This window comes from Betta splendens, chromosome 5 (genome assembly GCF_900634795.4).
Source record: "Betta splendens chromosome 5, fBetSpl5.4, whole genome shotgun sequence".
Classification (NCBI taxonomy): domain Eukaryota; kingdom Metazoa; phylum Chordata; class Actinopteri; order Anabantiformes; family Osphronemidae; genus Betta; species Betta splendens.
In genome coordinates, this window is record NC_040885.2 from 10,751,653 (window position 1) to 10,769,930 (window position 18,278).

Here is an 18,278-nt window from a genome sequence, read left to right on the forward strand (position 1 = left end):
GGCCGCACCTGCATCGGTTCCTGGCGGCTCGGCTCCGGCCGCACCTGCATCGGTTCCTGGCGGCCCGGCTCCGGCCGCACCTGCATCTGTTCCTGGCGGCTCGGCTCCGGCCGCACCTGCATCGGTTCCTGGCGGCTCGGCTCCGGCCGTACCTGCATCGGTTCCTGCCTCGTCCTGGTCTCGGCTGCCGGACTGGTGGCCTCGCCCTCGGCTTCGCCTGCTGATTGGATGGCGCTGCCTCCTTCGGCGCCGTCCGCCTCGACTCCGCCACCGCCACGGCCGTTCGCCTGGGGTGAGTCCCCGCCTGCCACGACGATGGCGAAGCCTCTGCCGTCGTCGTCCGCCGCGACCCTGGGACCCCCGGAGCATCTCCGTCGGGGAGGGGGCTGGGCTCAGCCCTGCTCTCCCGGACCTCGCCAGCCGTCGTGGTGGACTCTCCTGCCACCACCCTCGTGAGGAACTCCTGGACTCTGTTCTCCCTGTCATGGACTTTCGGTTTTGGTTCTGTGGACTCTTGTTTTGACCCTCCTCCGGTCCTCCCTCCACCCACCCTGCTTGTCTGCCTGGAAGGGGAGGGATTCAGTCCCTCCTCCTGTGTCCACCCTCCGCCCGCCCTGGTTCGGGGGGGGGGCTTCCGTGGGCGCCGTGGAAGACGCCCTAGAGGGAGGGGTACTGTCAGGTTTTCGTTCTTGGTTTTATTTTGAAAGGACTCTTCTGTTTTCGATCCCAGTTTCCTGTTTTATTTTGGTAGTCTCCCGGTCTCTGTTTTGTGTTCTAGCTTCACTTCCGGGTTATGTCACGTCACAGCTGTTCTTGTTTCACCCGGTCATTATTCACACCTGCACGTCATCAGTAATCGAGTCCCGTTGTATTTAACCACCACCTGTGTCCTTAGTTCCCTGCCAGATTGTTGTGTTTCTTCAGTGTCCCAGTTTCATCAGCGTATTCGAGTTCCATGAGTGTATGTATGTTTCATCGCCTGACCCTGGACTGCTACTGACCGTGAGTTTGTCTCATCCCTGCCTGTACTTTTGCTGAGCCTCTTTGTGTACGAACCCTGCCTGGACATTGGACTCGAGATTGCCTGCTCCCCTTGTTACTGCTTTAAACCCTCCCGTGTATGACCTGGACCGTTTGACCGTGCTTTGGAAAATAAACTTCCTTTTGATCATAACCCTGCCTCCGTGCTGCGCATGTGGGTCCTTTCATTGCCGCCTCCTGACACACAGATTAAATGTCACCGGCAGTAAAGCTGAAGCTGCAGGATGTATTCAGCTTTTTTCACTCCTAGTTACAGTGTGTTTTGTTTATTTTGCAAATAAATTCATTCATTTGTTGTTTCATAGTTTTTTTTAAATAAAATATTTAGATTGCAAATGATTGTGGTGTAAGCAACGGTGGCCATCTGCTGTTTAGGACTTTTCTTTTTTGAAGCATGAGCAGACGCCTACTCGTCTCTCGTGCCTCACACTCACTAACAGGTTGGCAAGAAAGAAGCCGACGTGAAAGAGAAGTTTGATAAACAACACATTTTTTAGATAGCGTGAAAAGGCAAAAAGCAAAAAATAAAACGACCTTGAGTGACCACAGCAGAAAAAGAAAGAAAAGATGAATTTTATGTCTTATTGTCACTGTACAGACATTTAATTAATCACAGAAACCTGATCACCACCCTTTGCATAAACTCCATTAATCACTGATGATAAATTCTGTCTGCGTGTACTTTATCACATACAGTGACTTGAACTGTCTGCAAAGAAGTTTTAAAAACAGCATCTCTGCTGTGACTAAAATCTTCTGCAGTTGCATCATACCTACTACACAAAGTAAGATTTTATTTTTGTAAAGTAATTATTAATAAATGCTTCAATTGCCTCAGCTCATACCCATTCAATAAATTAGTTTATAGGAGTCAGCAGGAAATATACTGTAAATATACTGACAGCCCATAATACTTAACATGGGGGTTGGAGACAGACAGTCGACAGCCTTCTGTGTGAAGTATAATGCTCCTTTTCTTCCTGTCTGCTGTTACTTGTTGACATATGGATTGAACGGTTCCAACCCAGCACACACACACACACACACACAAATTATACTATGGCGCCCCCTGTCGATAATATATGGTAATGGTTGTTCAGCCAGTGGGAATGAATGAACCTCCATGGATGTAACGCTAGAGAGGCCACGTGACATGGTCAAGTTTGAAAAATTTGAGTTTCCTCTGCCAGTTTCTCACATTCAGAATAAAGTTGCAGCCGTCCGTTGGTAACGGTTTTCGACAGATGAAGACACAATGAAATGTCTGATTCTTAAAATTCTACCAAGACTCTATAACATGACTGCTATGAATTAACCACTGCTTACCTGTTAACCTAAATAATTAAATGAAAAACTGTTACTTTTAGTTTTAGTTGTACATTCTATAAGGTTGAGAATATCGTGCCTTTATTCTGAAAGGAACCGCTCCGGAAGTCCTACGTTTGCGCCTCGTGTTTGACACGTTGGTCTGGTTCCAGTAAACAAACCTAGCGTTACTGATACTTAAACGATCGTTTCTAGCGTGTACAGGTCAACGTATAAACTCATTTCATGAACACACATCATTGTGTAGAGGTGATTTTACGCCAACGTGACTAGCGCTTCCCTGATTTTGCCCCTAGCCAACTTTTTGAGCTTCCTAAAGCTAACTTTAGCCGTGATCACAGCTGTTCATCGCAGTGTTCAACTCCTGCACACAGAGTACTCGGCCGCGGCTGTGTCCGGTGATACAGCATGTCCTACCAGGGAGATGGCGCAGACCAGGGTCCTGAAACAGCGGGAGCGTCGCCCTGTTCCTGCGCCGAGGCCGAGGCCAACGGCGTGGACGCGATCACGGTGACCATTGGAGCAACGGTGCCCACGGGGTTCGAAGTCACTGCTGCAGAGGAGGTCAAGGAGAAGATCGGGGTGGAGGCGACGATCAGCAAAGACCGCGGTCGCATATACTTTCCTATAACCACCGACAAGCTTTTTCAGGTAGACATTCTATATATAAGGGTCTAATTAGTGGGAGAGTTGAACAGTTCTCACACTATTGATATCTTCGCTCTTTATTTTTCTTTTTTTTTATATTTCGCCCCGTTTTTCGGTCGCTTTCATCGTCTCAACGCTTCGTCGTAGAATCGCCGTTCAACTTTCTAAACGTGTGTCGTCTTTAGGATATGGGGGCTATTACTTTTCATGTTTCAGCTTTTCAACTTTTAACGTTATTCAATGTTTTTCGTCGTTTTTTATAATGGTCGTCTATGGGAATCATCGTCAACTTTTCATCAACTTTGTCTCGTTATGGCGTCGTCATACTTTATCGTAGAATCATCGTTCAACATTCTCAATGTACGTCATCGTTAGACGATCAATGCTATTAATTTTCACGTTTTTAGGTTTTAAACGTTTAACGTTATTCAACTTTTTCCGTCGTTTTTTTTATAATGGTCGTCTATGGGAATTATCGTTTAACTTTTTGTCTACTTGCCTCTTTTCGTCAGCGTCTGTCATCGTCATACTTTGGCGTAGAAACGTCATTTCAACTTCAAAAGCGTCTATCATCTTTCAACTTTATCTGTGTAAAGCAGCGTCCTCGTATCTTCAATACTTTTTAACTTGTGAGCATTTAAATATCGTGTGTTTTTTGTAAATTTTCAGCTTTTCCATGAGTGTGTATTGCTCTGCTAGAGTGCGTGATGTCACAGCTAGAGTGAGAGGGTGCGATTTTAAACACAGAACTTCTGTCTTTAACTCGTCACTAAAGCCACATTTTTTACTCTGTCAACGTAATTATTTCACTAAATCGTAGTCATACTTCTCTTCTTCATAATGATGTGTCTGGCTATACTCTCAGACCTATACTTTAGTCGCTATCGACCTCAAAGCGCAGAGACATCCTGAAATTCTCCCATAGACTCTAATGATAATTTTCTGCAGACGTCTGGGGAGAAAAAACAGGAGGAGACATATTTTGAAATTGCGACTGTGGCTACAAGCTTTCGTCCTCAAACATAAAATTAACTCCACATGTTCAGGGAAGCCTTGGGATGCATAAAATGAAAATAATTTGGTAATAACTATTATGGTTTTGCTGGAATAAGCCTATTTATCAATGGTGAAAGTCTGCTTTCACAGAGCAGAGTGAGCCTAATTTTCCCGCCTTTTGTCTCCATGGCGATGGCACAGCTGCAGATTTGACTGACGGGTCAAACTGCCTATGCTCAGTGTACAGAGCAGTTTCATGCTTATTACTGATTAGTCTACACTTACTACTACACTATTGACTTTTGTAGTAATTAAGCACACACTTCCTCTAAATTCTTTTAAAATAAAAGCACCAAGCCAAATAATTAGCTTTAATAGCAATATTTCTGCTTTTAGTTGTTTAATTATGACTATTTAAAGATAGATTAACAGTTTAGTAATTACCCACACATGCTACATCTACGTCCTTTCAAAATAAAAGCACCAATGCAATTTATTAGCTTTAACTGTACTGTTTTTGCCTTTGAATGGTTAATTATGATTATTTAAGGACTAATTGACAGTTACGCTATTAGCCCCACACATTTCCTCTAAATCCTTTCAAGATAAAAGCACCATTTACAATTTATTACCTTTAATGGCAAGATTGATTAGAAAATTTCTGGTACTGAATACTTACCAATCGTTAATGAGACTATTTTACAGTTCAGTAAATAACCACTCACACTTATTAGGGTGCTTTTATTCTGAAAGGGCTTAATCTAAACCTTTTGCTTTAATAGGGCTATTCTTGCTATTGAATGATAAGTTATGACTATCTAATGACTATTTTATAGTTTAGTAATCACTCACACACGACCTCTAAATCCTTTCAAAATAAAAGTACCAATGTAATTTATTACCCTAAATGGCAAGATTCTTTTTCTGACTGGTAAATCGTAGTTATTAAACTACTACACAGTTAAGTAATTATTTACAAATACTGTCTTCAAATCAAAAAGCTAGTCAGCTTATTTATGATTGTCAACCTTGGTCAACTTTTTAATCTTTGACATCTTTTTACCTTGGTCAACTTTTGAATTATTGTCATATTTTTAGTCTTGTCTTAGTATGACCTTGGTCATCTTTTTAATCATCATCTTTTTAATCGCCATCCTTTGTCATCGTTTTAATCTTTGTCAACATTTTCTCGTTTTCATCGTTTAGCCGTAGTCAACTTTTTAACGTCAGCAGCTTAATCAGCGCTTGGCATCGTTGTGGCAGCAGATCAGCTCTCCCACGTAATTTCTTGAGAAATTACTTTTTCTAGTTTCCAATATAGTTGCATGTGTAAAAATAAATATGTAATAACCTGCTTTGTCACTGCAGGTTCATCTTCTGAGGTCTGTGGACAACCTGTTTGTTGTGGTGGAGGAATATAATCACTACCAGTTCAAGGAATCAAAGGTAGTTATGAAGATGTACTGTACATGTAGCTGTGTTGTAATAAATGTGATGTAAAGTGCATTATTTTACCACAACCACACTACTACAGGAGGAGACGCTGCTGGAGTTGCAGCAACTTGCCTCCAAGCTCCCATGGACTAATGCCTTAGAGGTCTGGAAGCTGAATGGCAACCTAAAAAAGAGAAGGGGACACCGGAAAGGAGGGAACACCGCTAGAGGAAAACCTGACACTGAAGCCCGGGACGAAACTGGGTCTGAAATGGAGCAAAAGGCACCGCCAGCTGACACCGCGGCCGCTTCTGAAGACCAGATGGAGGTGGAGGCCTGTGCACAGGCCTCAGACAGGGCAGCGCCCGGGACCAGGCCCCTCAAGTTCCGCGTGACGTGCAACGGGGCCGGCTACAAACACAGCTTCTCCTCCAACGAGGCAGCCAGAGACTTTGGAGGGGCTGTTCAGGAGTTCTTTCAGTGGAAAGCAGACATGACAAAGTTTGACATCGAGGTAGGCTTGCTTGCTCACACTGGAAGGATGGAAAGCGAATACCAGTGTTTAGGCCAAAAACTACTCACTCAACATGGCAACACAATGGCATAAGGTTAGGCTTAGGGAGGGACAAAAATAACAAACAACAAACCTTTCCATTATGACAAGCTGTTTTAGATTTAGTTTTACTACTTGTAGCCATAAATTAAATGATTGGTCTATGATTGTTCAGGCTGTCTAGTCACGTACTGTTTGTGCCTGTACTGTAGGTTTTATTAAACATACACAATGAGGAGATGGTGATTGGCATCGCACTCACAGAAGAGAGTTTTCAAAGGAGAAACATTAGTCACTTTGGACCCACTACGCTGCGGTCTACGCTGTGTTACGGCATGCTCAGGTAAATGCGGTTAACACACGGTGATGTCACACAGATACGCACATCCTGGTGGATGACTACATTCGCATTGATATCACAAAGCCTAAAGTTGAGTCACAAATAACTTTTTCACTCCTGAACACTGGCGACACGGACCATGCTGTGTGGTGGAGCAGATGCCAGTGTCGCAAAAAGAGGAAGAGGAGGAAGAATTAGTGACAAAAATAGTGTCAAGCTGCAACCACACCATTGCTCAGCGAACAGTGCATCCATTTGTTCACCTGCTCCCCATTACACAAATTTCCACACAGGAAGACAAATGTGTGGAAAAAGAGGAGGAAATGAACATATATTATTTTCCATTACACAGTTACAGGTTGTAATGCTCTAAGAAACTAGAAAATAATGAAATATTTAGAGAGTTAATGTTTCTATTAAAGATCATCTCATATTTACAAATTTAAAAAATCATTGCTGTATAATTGACTATTCCTGTAACACACTCTACTGACGTTCTGGTTTTGACAGACTGTGTAAACCTCAACCGTCTGATATAATACTGGATCCAATGTGTGGAACTGGAGCTATACCACTAGAGGTGAGTCAGAAGCCTAATGCACTAAGCAACATTTGCAACATATTATATTATTTACTAGGTAATTTACTTTGGGGTAACATTTTAATTTGTAGTTTGTTCACTTGCACCAGTGATAAAATGCCTGATTATCATCTAGCGCTAGGTTGTAATACAATGCGTTTACAGTGCTCTTGGCTCATTTGGGTTCTCTCACTTATGTGAAGTACCTAATTACCCTATGTAATATCCAACTCTGGATCAACTCTGGTAGTTTTTCGATGCTATCAGGAAATAAAAATATTTTTTCGCCTTATCTAGATTGGCACAAGTATTTCCCCATCCCCTAAGCTCACGCCTACATCACGCACATGAACATGAACTCTGCACTGGCTGTAGATCGTCATGAGTCATTCCACCAATGGTCCTGAGATCACAGGAGTGGTCCACAGTGTAAACTAACCAACTGTGTATTTTGTTCACCAGGGGGCCATTGAGTTTAGCAGTTCGTTCTACATCGCTGGTGACAACAATGACATGGCAGTAAATCGCACAGTCAACAATGTATGTCACATGCAGAAGAGGAGGGCAGAAAAAGGCCGGTGAGGAGGTGGTTCCATGCACGGTCTTGTGTAGTCGATGGACACGTTTCGTGAACCACTTTGTATCTTTCTGAACAGCGTGTCCGGTTTGCCCATTGACACGGTGCGCTGGGATCTGTGCAGTTTGCCGGTACGGACCAGCTCGGTTGACATCATCATCACTGACATGCCCTTTGGCAAGAGGTACCTGAACAATGGGTCACGTGCCAGAGTAAACGCTTCAAGGAAATCCTCTAATCTCTCTAACATAACATTGTGGTTTTAGTAGCTGAACATTCTACTTCATGTTGATTTTGTTACATTTACATTGTAACTTCTCTCTTTTATTGTCTTAAAGAATGGGCTCTAGGAAGAAAAACTGGGACCTCTACCCTTTGTGTCTGAGGGAAATGGCTCGTGTGTGTCGACCTGGCTCTGGAAAGGCAATCGTGTTGACACGTGACAGAAAATGCTTTGCCAACGTAACCATATCTCTCAAAAAACAGGAAAATCTACAAATACACTATAATAAGTTGTTAACGCAACAAGTCTTGTCCTGCCACCATCTTCCCTGTAAATCAGTGGTTGTTAATCTGGAAGCAATGTTAATCTGGTAATGCACTTTTTACCAGTGAAGGCGGAAGCAAAAAGACACAAAAAGAAAGTTTGTGTCCTGCAGTACATTAGTAAGTGTAGTTGCACAAGTGTGCTGAACTTCTGAATGGGGCAGTTCATCCTGCAAGTTGCAAACGATAGGTAAACACTCTGGAAGAGTCTAAATCCAAGTGCCCACACGGTTCACCGAAAACAACATACAAACCTCTCCTACACACTCGCACAAGCACATCATTACAACGTCACGCCATGTTACAGTACGTGTGCGGCTCAGGTCTGGATTTGATACTACAGGTTCAGGTCCAGTACGGCCAGGGCACATCTCTGGCCTGTTTAAGGCTGGTTCTGGCCGATGGCGGAGTTGATGGGTGCAGGCCAAAAGTACACTGATTGAGCAGTAAATAACATGTAACGTCCTTATTTTCCCCCCCGGCCCCTTTCTATGGTGAAGTACATTTAGTAATTCTTGGAACTGAACAGGCGGCCGCAATTAGTAATTTCTCAACTGCTGGGAGCGCAAATATGAAACCACTCATCGGTTTCTGGAGCATTTGCGTGTTGAAATTGCTTCTGCTTTAAACATCGTTGACATTTTCGACCAGTTCAATTTCGTTATTGTCAATTTGAAAAGTGGCCATTCAGCATTAGGAGCAGGTTATGTAATAGGGACAGATATAACATGCATTACTTTGATTTATGGTATTAGGATTTTATTTGTGGATTAGATACTTAAGGGATCATCAGTGGTGTAGGATTTCCCCTCATTCATCACATCTTGATGACTCTTTCGTCTCTTTATCCTCCACTAAGTCACCTTCAGTTGTATACACAGTGTTTACGTAGTTACCATGACGCAATGATCAATTTTAGCAATACAGGTTTAAAACCGCTCAGTGGACAAGATCAGCCAGCTGGACTTGTCTAAGCAAAGCGCCTAGACTTACACAAAACGTCTTATTTGTTAGTTTGCCCTCATGTGATTTTTGTGGTCCCCAGGCTATCTGTACCATGGTAGACCTGTGGAGGAGGCTGCACACGGTTTGGGTCGACGTGGGGGGTTCAATTGCTGAAGTCCACCTCCTCAAGCGCACGGAGGCGGCGTTTGGCCAGACTCCTGAGGACGTCTACGAGTGACCAACAGCTCCTATTGAACAGGAAGACAAGGGGCGCTCCTAATAACTCACACCCTTTGTTTATTTAGAAAAAGCTGTAAAATTAGAACTATATTACTCTTCACAATTTGAGAAGTGTGTGCCAAGTGATTATTATTTTTGTATTTGGTTTCATGTGATGAGTCCATAACTGGAAAGAGAAAAGCAGCAGAGCTTTAATTGTGTTTACATCATATTTCATTGGTTGCTCTGATTAATAAAGTTCTAAACTAAACATCAGCCTGTGTTGTCATTAATACGTTTATGACATTAAGGTTGCCGCGTAAAATAACATGAAAAATTAAGCTTGAACGCAAAAACAGCCTGATATGAGCAGCTTTAAAGGAGCAGTTGCTGCTAGAATAAAACAGAGGTCACCGGAACGTAAACGTGCAGCAATGAACACACATGGGTTGGGAGGCTACAAATTAACAGACATAGATATTAGGTCAAATGGGAAATGTTCACGTCTATAATATTGACTCATGCAATAACACTACACTAAGTCACGGCGGTGTACGTGAACGTCTGCAGACTTCCTTGTAATCTCAACGCGCCCTCTACAAACCGCCCCGGGGCAGAGACACCCCGACGCTGCATTCTTGCCTCTCCCCGGATGGGTCTTTATGTGGCGGAGGAGCCGCGAGACCGTCCCCGCGGCACCAGTCGACTCACGGGCGGAAAGAAAAGGGGCGAGCGAGGCTCACGCTACGACCACAGCATGATGAGAGCAGAGGAGCGGAGGCTTGAAGGCTTCCAGGTTGTGGGTTCGCGATGAACGGGCGCGCGGACGTGCGAGCGGCGAGGAAGGCGGACGGGTCCGGACTCTGACAAATTGCGCTGCAGGGAAACAGGAATTTAAAAGACGGTCACGTGAGCCTCCTCGTATTGTCAAGCACCCCTCCTCCTTTCCCTCCCCCTCCTTACCACATACGGCCTCACACACTTAAATGTACTTAATGCAACCGAAAGTTACTATAACTATAGCAGTGGTCATATTTTCATCATTATCATCATCATCATCATCATCATCATCATCATCATCATCATCATCATCATTACATACACCTGCTGTTCACTCCTAACACATGTTCATTTCTCAGCAGGTAAAACACGAGCAACCACAACTTAATCGCCATGGAAACCTCACATCTTCATCTCCATAGCTACTGTTTAGAAGGAGTGACACATCGCAGCAGAGGCTGCGAGAGATAATCTCCCGACATGCTGCTCCGACACACGCCCAGCGTGAACGCGACCTGCAGCGTCGCCAGTGCATCAGTGCGAACATACTCACTGCTGAGGCGGCCCCGCACACACACACACACACACACACACACACACACACACACACACAAACGGGTGCATCTTCAAGCCACGTTGCATCTCTGTCACCATCAGCCACGCGAACAAGGTGTGAAAAACTGCAAAGACAAATGTGACAGCAGCAGTGTTATATTATACATTGATATATAGTGTGTGACTGCAGTATGAGTTCAAACATGTGTATATTAATCCCTGATCCCTGTTGTCTGAGCCAACGTTTTTCTGACGCGTGTCTGACCGTTTCGTGTTCAAGCTGCTTTTTGCACCAGACACGGTGTGGTTTTCTGTCTGTCACCAGCTATTCTCGCTTCAGGATGTCACAGACGGTCGATTTCCTAAAAGCGTCACAAACCCGGACGGTGTCACAAAGTAGAGGCCGATTGCGTTTCACCTGAGGGTTCAGGAAGGCCAGGAATTCTGGAGGTTCCGGAGTTCCAGTAACCAGTTAGGAGACGATGTGACGTGGATACATTCAGCAAATGAGGTGCGACAATTAGCTGCTCACCCTCGAGATTCTAATTGGACAGTTACAGTGAGAAAATAAACCCCTCTCTCTCACTCTCTCTCTCTCTCTCTCTTTCTCTCTCTCTCTTTCTCTGCCCCCCCCCCCCCCCCCCCTCTCTCTCACTCTCTCTCTCGCTCTCTCTTTTTCTCTCTCTCTCTCTCTCTCTCTCTCCGAGTGAGGCGGCGTGTGAGTGAGAGCCGGGCGATTGTCAGACTGACTGACATTTTTTTCAAACTTTTTGCTTGTACGTTGTCAATATTGTTTCACGGTAGTGTTTTTTGTAGTTTGTTTCACCAGTGGGGTGTGTAAATAGATCGGGTAGGGGAGTTAGTGTGTAGTTTTTTACCGACCGGCGTTTTCGCTGGTCGGGTTTCCCGGGGTCGGTATGCTGTTTACCGACTTAACGCGGAAGCACGGCCTGAAGATCGCCGCTGCTTCGCGCTTTTCTGTCAACGAATGTACGGTTGCTGTGGCCGCTGTAGTCGGTGCACAAAGCATCAAGTCCGCCGCCAGGATGAGAAAAAGTGAACTCCGTGGTTCAAAGCGGCGTCGTCATTAGTGACTCGTTTGTTCCCGTTTCTCCCCTCACGCAGCCCGCGAAGAAAGTGACTTTGTCAAACATTCCACCATTCATTAGTGACGAACTGCTGAGTCGAGAACTGTCCAGACACGGCAAAATTGTCTCACCTTTCAAGAAGCTGCCATCGGGATGTAAACAAGCAGAGCTGCGACATGTGGTCTCACACAGGAGGCAGACGTACATGGTGCTGAACAAAAAGGATGAGGACCTGAACCTGGTCCTCAAGCTAAAAGTTGATGGTTTTGATTATGTTCTTTTTGTAACATCTGAGACCATGAAGTGCTTTAGTTGTGGGAGAGAAGGACACCTCATCAGGGCGTGTCCTGAGAAGTTCACGCATGAACAAAGGGAACACGGTGGGGAGGAGGCAGCAAAACAGGCTGAAGGTGAAGCAGAAGCAGGTGGACAGGAGCAGGGTGGAGGCGGTGCTGGGCAGCAGGCGGAGGATGGTGTGGATGCTGGTGAACAGGAGCAGAGTGATGGTGCTGAGAAGCAGGCGGAGGGTGGATCAGAACCACAGCGCGATGGTGAACAGGCACAGGGGGCCGATGAAGCAACAGCCCCGGAAGAACAGGTTGTGGAAATGGAGGATGTGACGGTTGAGCAGACAACGAGCTGTGATGTCACTGAGACGCTTGTTGACACCGAGTCAGTGATTAGTGAAACTGAGAGCTGTAAAAAGGCCACAACTGGAAAAAGAAAGTGTAAATCGACTGTGAGCGGCTCCCAAGAACAACAAGCGTCTGTGAAGAAGGTCAGAGGGAGGCTGAGGAGAGCGAACATGGAGGCAGACCTCAGTGAGGACGAGGGTTCTCCTCCTGGTAGCGACACTGACATCTCAGACTGCGACTCCTCTCAGCCACGGCCTCACAAATCAAAAGAGTACCCGGTGGAACGCGTTAAGAAGTTTTTACTGAGAACAAAGAACATGAAGCGTGTGAAATTGGAGGACTATTTTTCTGATAAGGAGCTGTTTGCTAGGTCAGTGTATACACAGATGAGGAGCACCGGCAGAGGGGGATACACCGACCAGGAGTATTACAGGCTGAAAAAGATTGCTTTTAAACTGAAGCAGGAGCTTCGTCACGAAGATGATGATGATGGTGTCTTTTAACTACTCTTTTTTTGACTTTAGAGTTGTGCTTCTGCTCTGCACTGTTTTTTTACCATCTCTCATCATGGTCCACGTTAAAGTCGGCACTTTAAACCTGAACGGGGCCAGAGAATTAAAAAAAAGGATGAGTTTGTACGAACTGATGAAGTTCAACCACATTGATGCAATGTTTGTTCAAGAGACACACAGTGACAGCAGCAATGAGGTGGACTGGACCAGGGAGTGGCCTGGGCAGGTGGTGCTGAGTCACAGCAGCAGCACCAGTGCTGGTGTGGGCATCTTGTTCTCTCAATCCTGTCCTCCAGTGTCCCTCACTGTGTCTGAAATCGTCCCTGGCAGACTGTTGGTGGTGCGGGTCATGTTTTCTAACAGCACTTTGGTTTTAGTGAATATTTATGCTCCCACTATAGGCGCAGAGAGACTCCTGCTGCTGAATAAAGTAAATGCTGTTTTAATGGATTTCAACTCTGAGGATTTTCTGGTTTTAGGCTGTGATTTTAACTGCACTGAAAACGCTAATTTGGATAGAAACCACATGGAGCCACATTCTCCATCGAAGCAGCTCTTAAGTCGAGTCCTAAAGACCCACGAGCTGGTGGATGTATGGAGGAGTCTTCATGGGCAGGACAGACAGTACACATGGTCTCACGTTAGAGACAACGCGGTCTCTTTAGCAAGACTTGACCGGTTTTATGCTTTTAAGCACCATCTGAACGTTTTTAGGTCCTGCTTCATCAGACCTGTTGGTTTTAGTGATCATGCCATGGTTTTAATTCATGTTTTTATTAATAACATAAAGCATAGCAGTGCATACTGGCATTTTAACAACTCACTGCTGCTGGATCAGTGTTTTAAGGATGGTTTTAAGTTCTTTTGGAAAATTTTTAGGACCAGACAGTCTGATTTTGAAAATCTGAGACAGTGGTGAGATTGTGGAAAAGTTGAGATAAAACAGTTTTGTTTACAGTATACTCTCAATATCACAAGGGACATTACCAGGTCAATGAAAGATCTAGGGAATGATATTGTGGAATTACAAAACATGGTGGAGTCCACAGGAAGCAAGAGGCACATCGAGGTCCTCAAATCTAAAAAGGCAACTCTTGACAACCTATTGGGCACCAGAGCACAGGGGGCGCTGGTCCGATCTAGGTTTCAGAGCGTGACTGATATGGATGCCCCTTCCAGATTTTTTTTTAGCCTGAAGAAACGTAATGGTCAAAATAAGTCAATCCACAGCCTGCGATCCGCTGCTGGAGTCATTCTGGAAGAGCCTAGTGATATCAGGAGGAGGGCGGTGGAGTTCTATAGGGATCTTTTCCAGAGTGACTACACTGAGGATGAGGAGGGCATAGACTTCTTCTGTGGGGCTCTTCCCCAAGTGTCTGAGGAGACCAACAATGCCCTGGACATGGACATTTCTCTGCAAGAGCTGTCTACAGCCTTGCAGGGCATTAAGGGAGGGAGAGCTCCAGGGCTGGATGGCCTCACCGTGGAATTTTATAAGACATTCTGGTGTGACCTCGGAGCAGACTTCCTCTCTGTAGTTCATGAGAGTCTGGCAGGGAACCTCCTGCCTCTCAGCTGCAGACGGGCCGTCCTGACGTTGCTGCCCAAGAAGGGTGACCTTCAGGATATCAGGAACTGGCGTCCTGTTTCACTGCTGTGTACCGACTACAAAATCCTGTCCAAGACTCTGGCTAACAGGTTGCGGGAGGTGATGGACCAGATCGTCCATCAGGACCAGACGTACTGTGTGCCTGGTAGGCTAATCACTGATAACATCAAATTAATTCGAGATATTCTGGATCTCTCTGGTTCATCGGGCATAGACTTGGGCTTGATTTCACTTGACCAAAACAAAGCTTTTGACCGAGTTGAACACCCATTTCTTTGGAAAACTCTAGAGAAGTTTGGACTCAGTTCTGGACTTATTGCTATGATCGGGGTTTTGTACCAAGGTATTGAGAGTGCACTGAAGATCAATGATGGGCTGAGTGCTCCTTTTAAAGTGGGCCGAGGCATCAGACAGGGCTGCTCCCTCTCAGGGATGCTGTACGCCCTCTCTATTGAGCCTCTTTTATGTAAAATCCGGTCCTCTGTTGATGGTTTGTTTTTACCTGACTGCACATTACGCCTTGTTTTATCGGCCTATGCAGATGACGTTGTTCTTGTCAGAACACAACATGACATACAGATGTTAGAAAAAACTGTTAAACGTTTTAATGAAGTATCCTCTGCCAAGGTGAACTGGAACAATAGTGAGGCCCTAGCAGTTGGAAGCTGGAAAAACGGTCGTCCCAGACTCCCGGGGGGCCTCATTTGGAAGACAGGGGGTTTTAAATACTTGGGTGTTCATCTTGGCAGTGAAGAACATGTTAGAAAGAACTGGGATGGTGTTGTAGAAAAGGTGGAAGGGAGGCTTCAGAAGTGGGGATGGTTGGTGCCACAGATGTCATACAGAGGGAGAACTCTCATTGTCAACAACTTAGCGGCCAGTGGACTCTGGCATCGCCTGGCCTGTGTAGAGCCTCCTCCTGACCTCCTGAAACTGCTCCAGTCTAAGATTGTGGATTTCTTCTGGGACCGGCTTCACTGGCTGCCCCAGTGTGTCTTGTACCTGCCTAAGGATCAGGGGGGCCAGGGGTTAGTTCACCTGTCTAGCAGAGTGGCAGCCTTCAGGATACAGTTTGCCCAGAGGTTCCCGTGTGGCCCAGCTGACCTAGTTTGGAGACCTGTGGCTTCTGCCATTCTTAAAAGGACTGATGACCTTAACCTGGACACGGCCCTGTTTTTAATGGACTATAGTGTTTTTAATACTACAGCTTTGCCTGCTTTTTATCAGAGTGTTTTTAGGTCCTGGGGACTCTTTCAGTGGAGGAGGCTGGAGCCTTCAGCCTCACTTCACTGGCTGCTGGTGGAGCCACTGATTCACAAGGCGCGTTTGGAGGTTCAAGACAGCAGAATTCCTGGAATAACACATGCTCTTCGTGTTTCTGGGATGACAACGCTGCGTCACCTTGTGGATGTAGCTGGCTCTGATTTGCGGGACGTACAGGCTGTGGCCTCTGCCTTGGGTTTCAGATCGACTCGCGTTGTTGGGAAGTTCCTGGAACTGCTGCTAAAGAAATTGACTGCTGATGAGTGTGAGATGCTGCAGGACTACTATGGCGGTGCTGAGAGCCCGGATGAGGGGGATCCTTTTCCTGAGCTTGGTTTTAGCTTGGTTTTCAGGGGATCCGACAATGTTTATGATCTACACACTCTAACTGGCAAAACAATGTACAACTCCTGCGTTAAAGTACTAAATAGGAAACAGCTCAGCGACCGAGTGGACACAGTTTGGAGGAGGAGACTGCCAGCGTCCACCAAGACTCAGCCAGTGTGGAGAGTCCTCTACAAGCCACCACTGAACAAAAGGACTGGGGACCTGCAGTGGAGGATTCTACATGGAGCCATCGCCGTGAACTCCTTCACTGGGAAGATCAACCCAAGGGGTCCCCGCACCTGCGTGCACTGTGGTGAAACAGAGACTGTCTTCCACTGTTTTATGGACTGTACACGACTGGCTGAGCTTTTTAACTTACTATCTGGTGTTTTTAATGCATTTAATGAACTGTGGAGTGTTGATAGATTCATCCTCGGTGCTGGCCACAGCGGAACAAATGCAGAGAAGTGGCAATTGTTAAACTTCCTGTCTGGTCAAGCCAAGCTGGCCATTTACAAAACCAGACAGGTGAAGGACCATGTGGTGGTCCCTGTGTTCTGCGCCTTGGTCAGGGCCAGAGTGTTGGTGGATTTCAAATTTTGCAAGCTCACCAGTAACCTACCTTGTTTTAAACATCAATGGTGTCACCAGGATGTCATCTGTTCTGTGGTGGAGGATGACCTTGTTTTTAGTCATGGTTTTAAGTAAGGCTTTGGTCTCTCTTTTATTTCTTAAAGCAAGTACGTATTATAACTTCCTACATGTTTATTTATTCATCATCATAATCTGTGGCTTAAAGCATAGGTTGCTTTAAAAAAAAAAAAAAAAAAAAAAGCATATCCTTTTTTAGATGTCTGTTTAATATTGGTCAGCTACACATGACAATAAAGTCTTGTTGAAAAATCAAAAAAAAAAAAATCTCTCTCTGTCTCTCTCTCTCTCTCTCTCTCTCTCTCTCTCTCTCTCTCTCTCTCTCTCTCTCTCTCTCTCTCTCTCTCTCTCAGAATGTTGAGTGTTGTGTGGTAAGCTGAGTGCAGACTGCATGTTTGAGGGCTGTGGCTGGATAAGAAAGTGATATGAAAGCAGTACTGAGGGCGTGTTCTGCTCATGTGCCATGTGTCTTATTACAACACGCTGCCTTTGCATGTTTCACCGCTGTGGCCGGTGGGTAAGTCGCCCACAGGCTCTGCTCTATGTGTGACCTGCTCGCCTGAGAGAGCAGACTCTCATACAGTGTGACCCACCTGCCTTCCACTATTTCCCTGTTCCTCATAACTGCCTTCCTCATTAGACACAACACTTTATGTATCTGTATAAAACATACACAAAAAGTTGTTATAAATGGTTTTAAGGCATTTTTCAGATAATATGCGCCATCTCCTTTGGCTTTGCAGGGACTCATCCAATCACTCATGTTACTCATGCACCTGAGGGACTCTCGGAGTCTTCACACGCGATGGAGCCTTTGGAGACGGATAGACATGCAGCAGCACGTGTCATCAGCTGGATAACCTGCAGCTGCAGGTAGAAAGGTAAGGTAGAAAGCTAAGGTAAAGCTAAGGGAGAAATGCAATAAGTGCTCATCCTGCTGTTCTTCATATTCTTCTCCAGTTATATTTACTTTCATTATTTATTCTAACTTCAATTCAACACTGTGACGCGTCTCAGTGGGGTAAAATCCTACAAGGCTTCTCATGTGCGACTGCCCTGAGGACCTTCCCTCATACGCATGCGTTTTTCAACATACCTGTAGCATGTTAGTGCAGCAGAGCTCGAATTACTGTTAGAGGATGGGCACATCTCAGCTGATCTGCTCGTGTTGTATAGGAAACCGATGAACTGCACAGATTAAATGTCACCGGCAGTAAAGCTGAAGCTGCAGGATGTATTCAGCTTTTTTCACTCCTAGTTACAGTGTGTTTTGTTTATTTTGCAAATAAATTCATTCATTTGTTGTTTCATTGTTTTTTTAAATAAAATATTTAGATTGCAAATGATTGTGGTGCAAGCAACGGTGGCCATCTGCTGTTTAGGACTTTTCTTTCTGAGGCATGAGCAGACGCCTACTCGTCTGCAAAGAAATTTTAAAAACAGCATCTCTGCTGTGACTGAAATCTTCTGCAGTTGCATTATACCTACTTCACAAAGTAAGATTTTATTTTTGTAAAGTAATTATTAATGAATGCTTCAATTGCCTTAGCTCCTACCCATTCAATAAATTAGTTTATAGGAGTCAGCAGGACATGTAAATATACTGACAGCCCATAATACTTAACATGAGTGAGACAGACAGTCGACAGCCTT

The 18,278-nt window shown here is 45.2% G+C and overlaps 2 protein-coding genes and 1 long non-coding RNA gene across 3 annotated transcripts in view; 2 read left to right on the forward strand and 1 right to left on the reverse strand.

The window, feature by feature from the left end:
• The window catches only part of srgap3 (SLIT-ROBO Rho GTPase activating protein 3), a 43,021-nt gene extending 40,099 nt beyond the window's left edge, over nucleotides 1–2,922 (reverse strand). The window contains exon 1 of the mRNA XM_055508752.1: nucleotides 2,785–2,922. The gene's annotated coding sequence lies outside the window, so the exon portion shown is untranslated. The remainder of the gene's footprint in view (nucleotides 1–2,784) is intronic.
• On the forward strand, nucleotides 2,469–9,481 carry LOC114856103 (tRNA (guanine(6)-N2)-methyltransferase THUMP3-like). The gene is made up of 9 exons (XM_029151785.3): nucleotides 2,469–3,018; nucleotides 5,380–5,457; nucleotides 5,546–5,959; nucleotides 6,211–6,341; nucleotides 6,849–6,918; nucleotides 7,381–7,496; nucleotides 7,575–7,679; nucleotides 7,834–7,957; nucleotides 9,087–9,481. The coding sequence occupies exons 1-9, from the start codon at nucleotides 2,776–2,778 to the stop codon at nucleotides 9,222–9,224; spliced, it is 1,419 nt and encodes a 472-aa protein (XP_029007618.1). The 5' UTR covers nucleotides 2,469–2,775; the 3' UTR covers nucleotides 9,225–9,481.
• Nucleotides 9,482–9,834: 353 nt separating this feature from the next.
• LOC121202272 (uncharacterized) lies at nucleotides 9,835–17,929 on the forward strand. Its single transcript, XR_005897760.2, has 2 exons — nucleotides 9,835–11,051; nucleotides 17,369–17,929. It is a non-coding gene; the product is annotated as an uncharacterized LOC121202272 (long non-coding RNA).
• The last annotated feature ends 349 nt before the right edge of the window (nucleotides 17,930–18,278 follow it).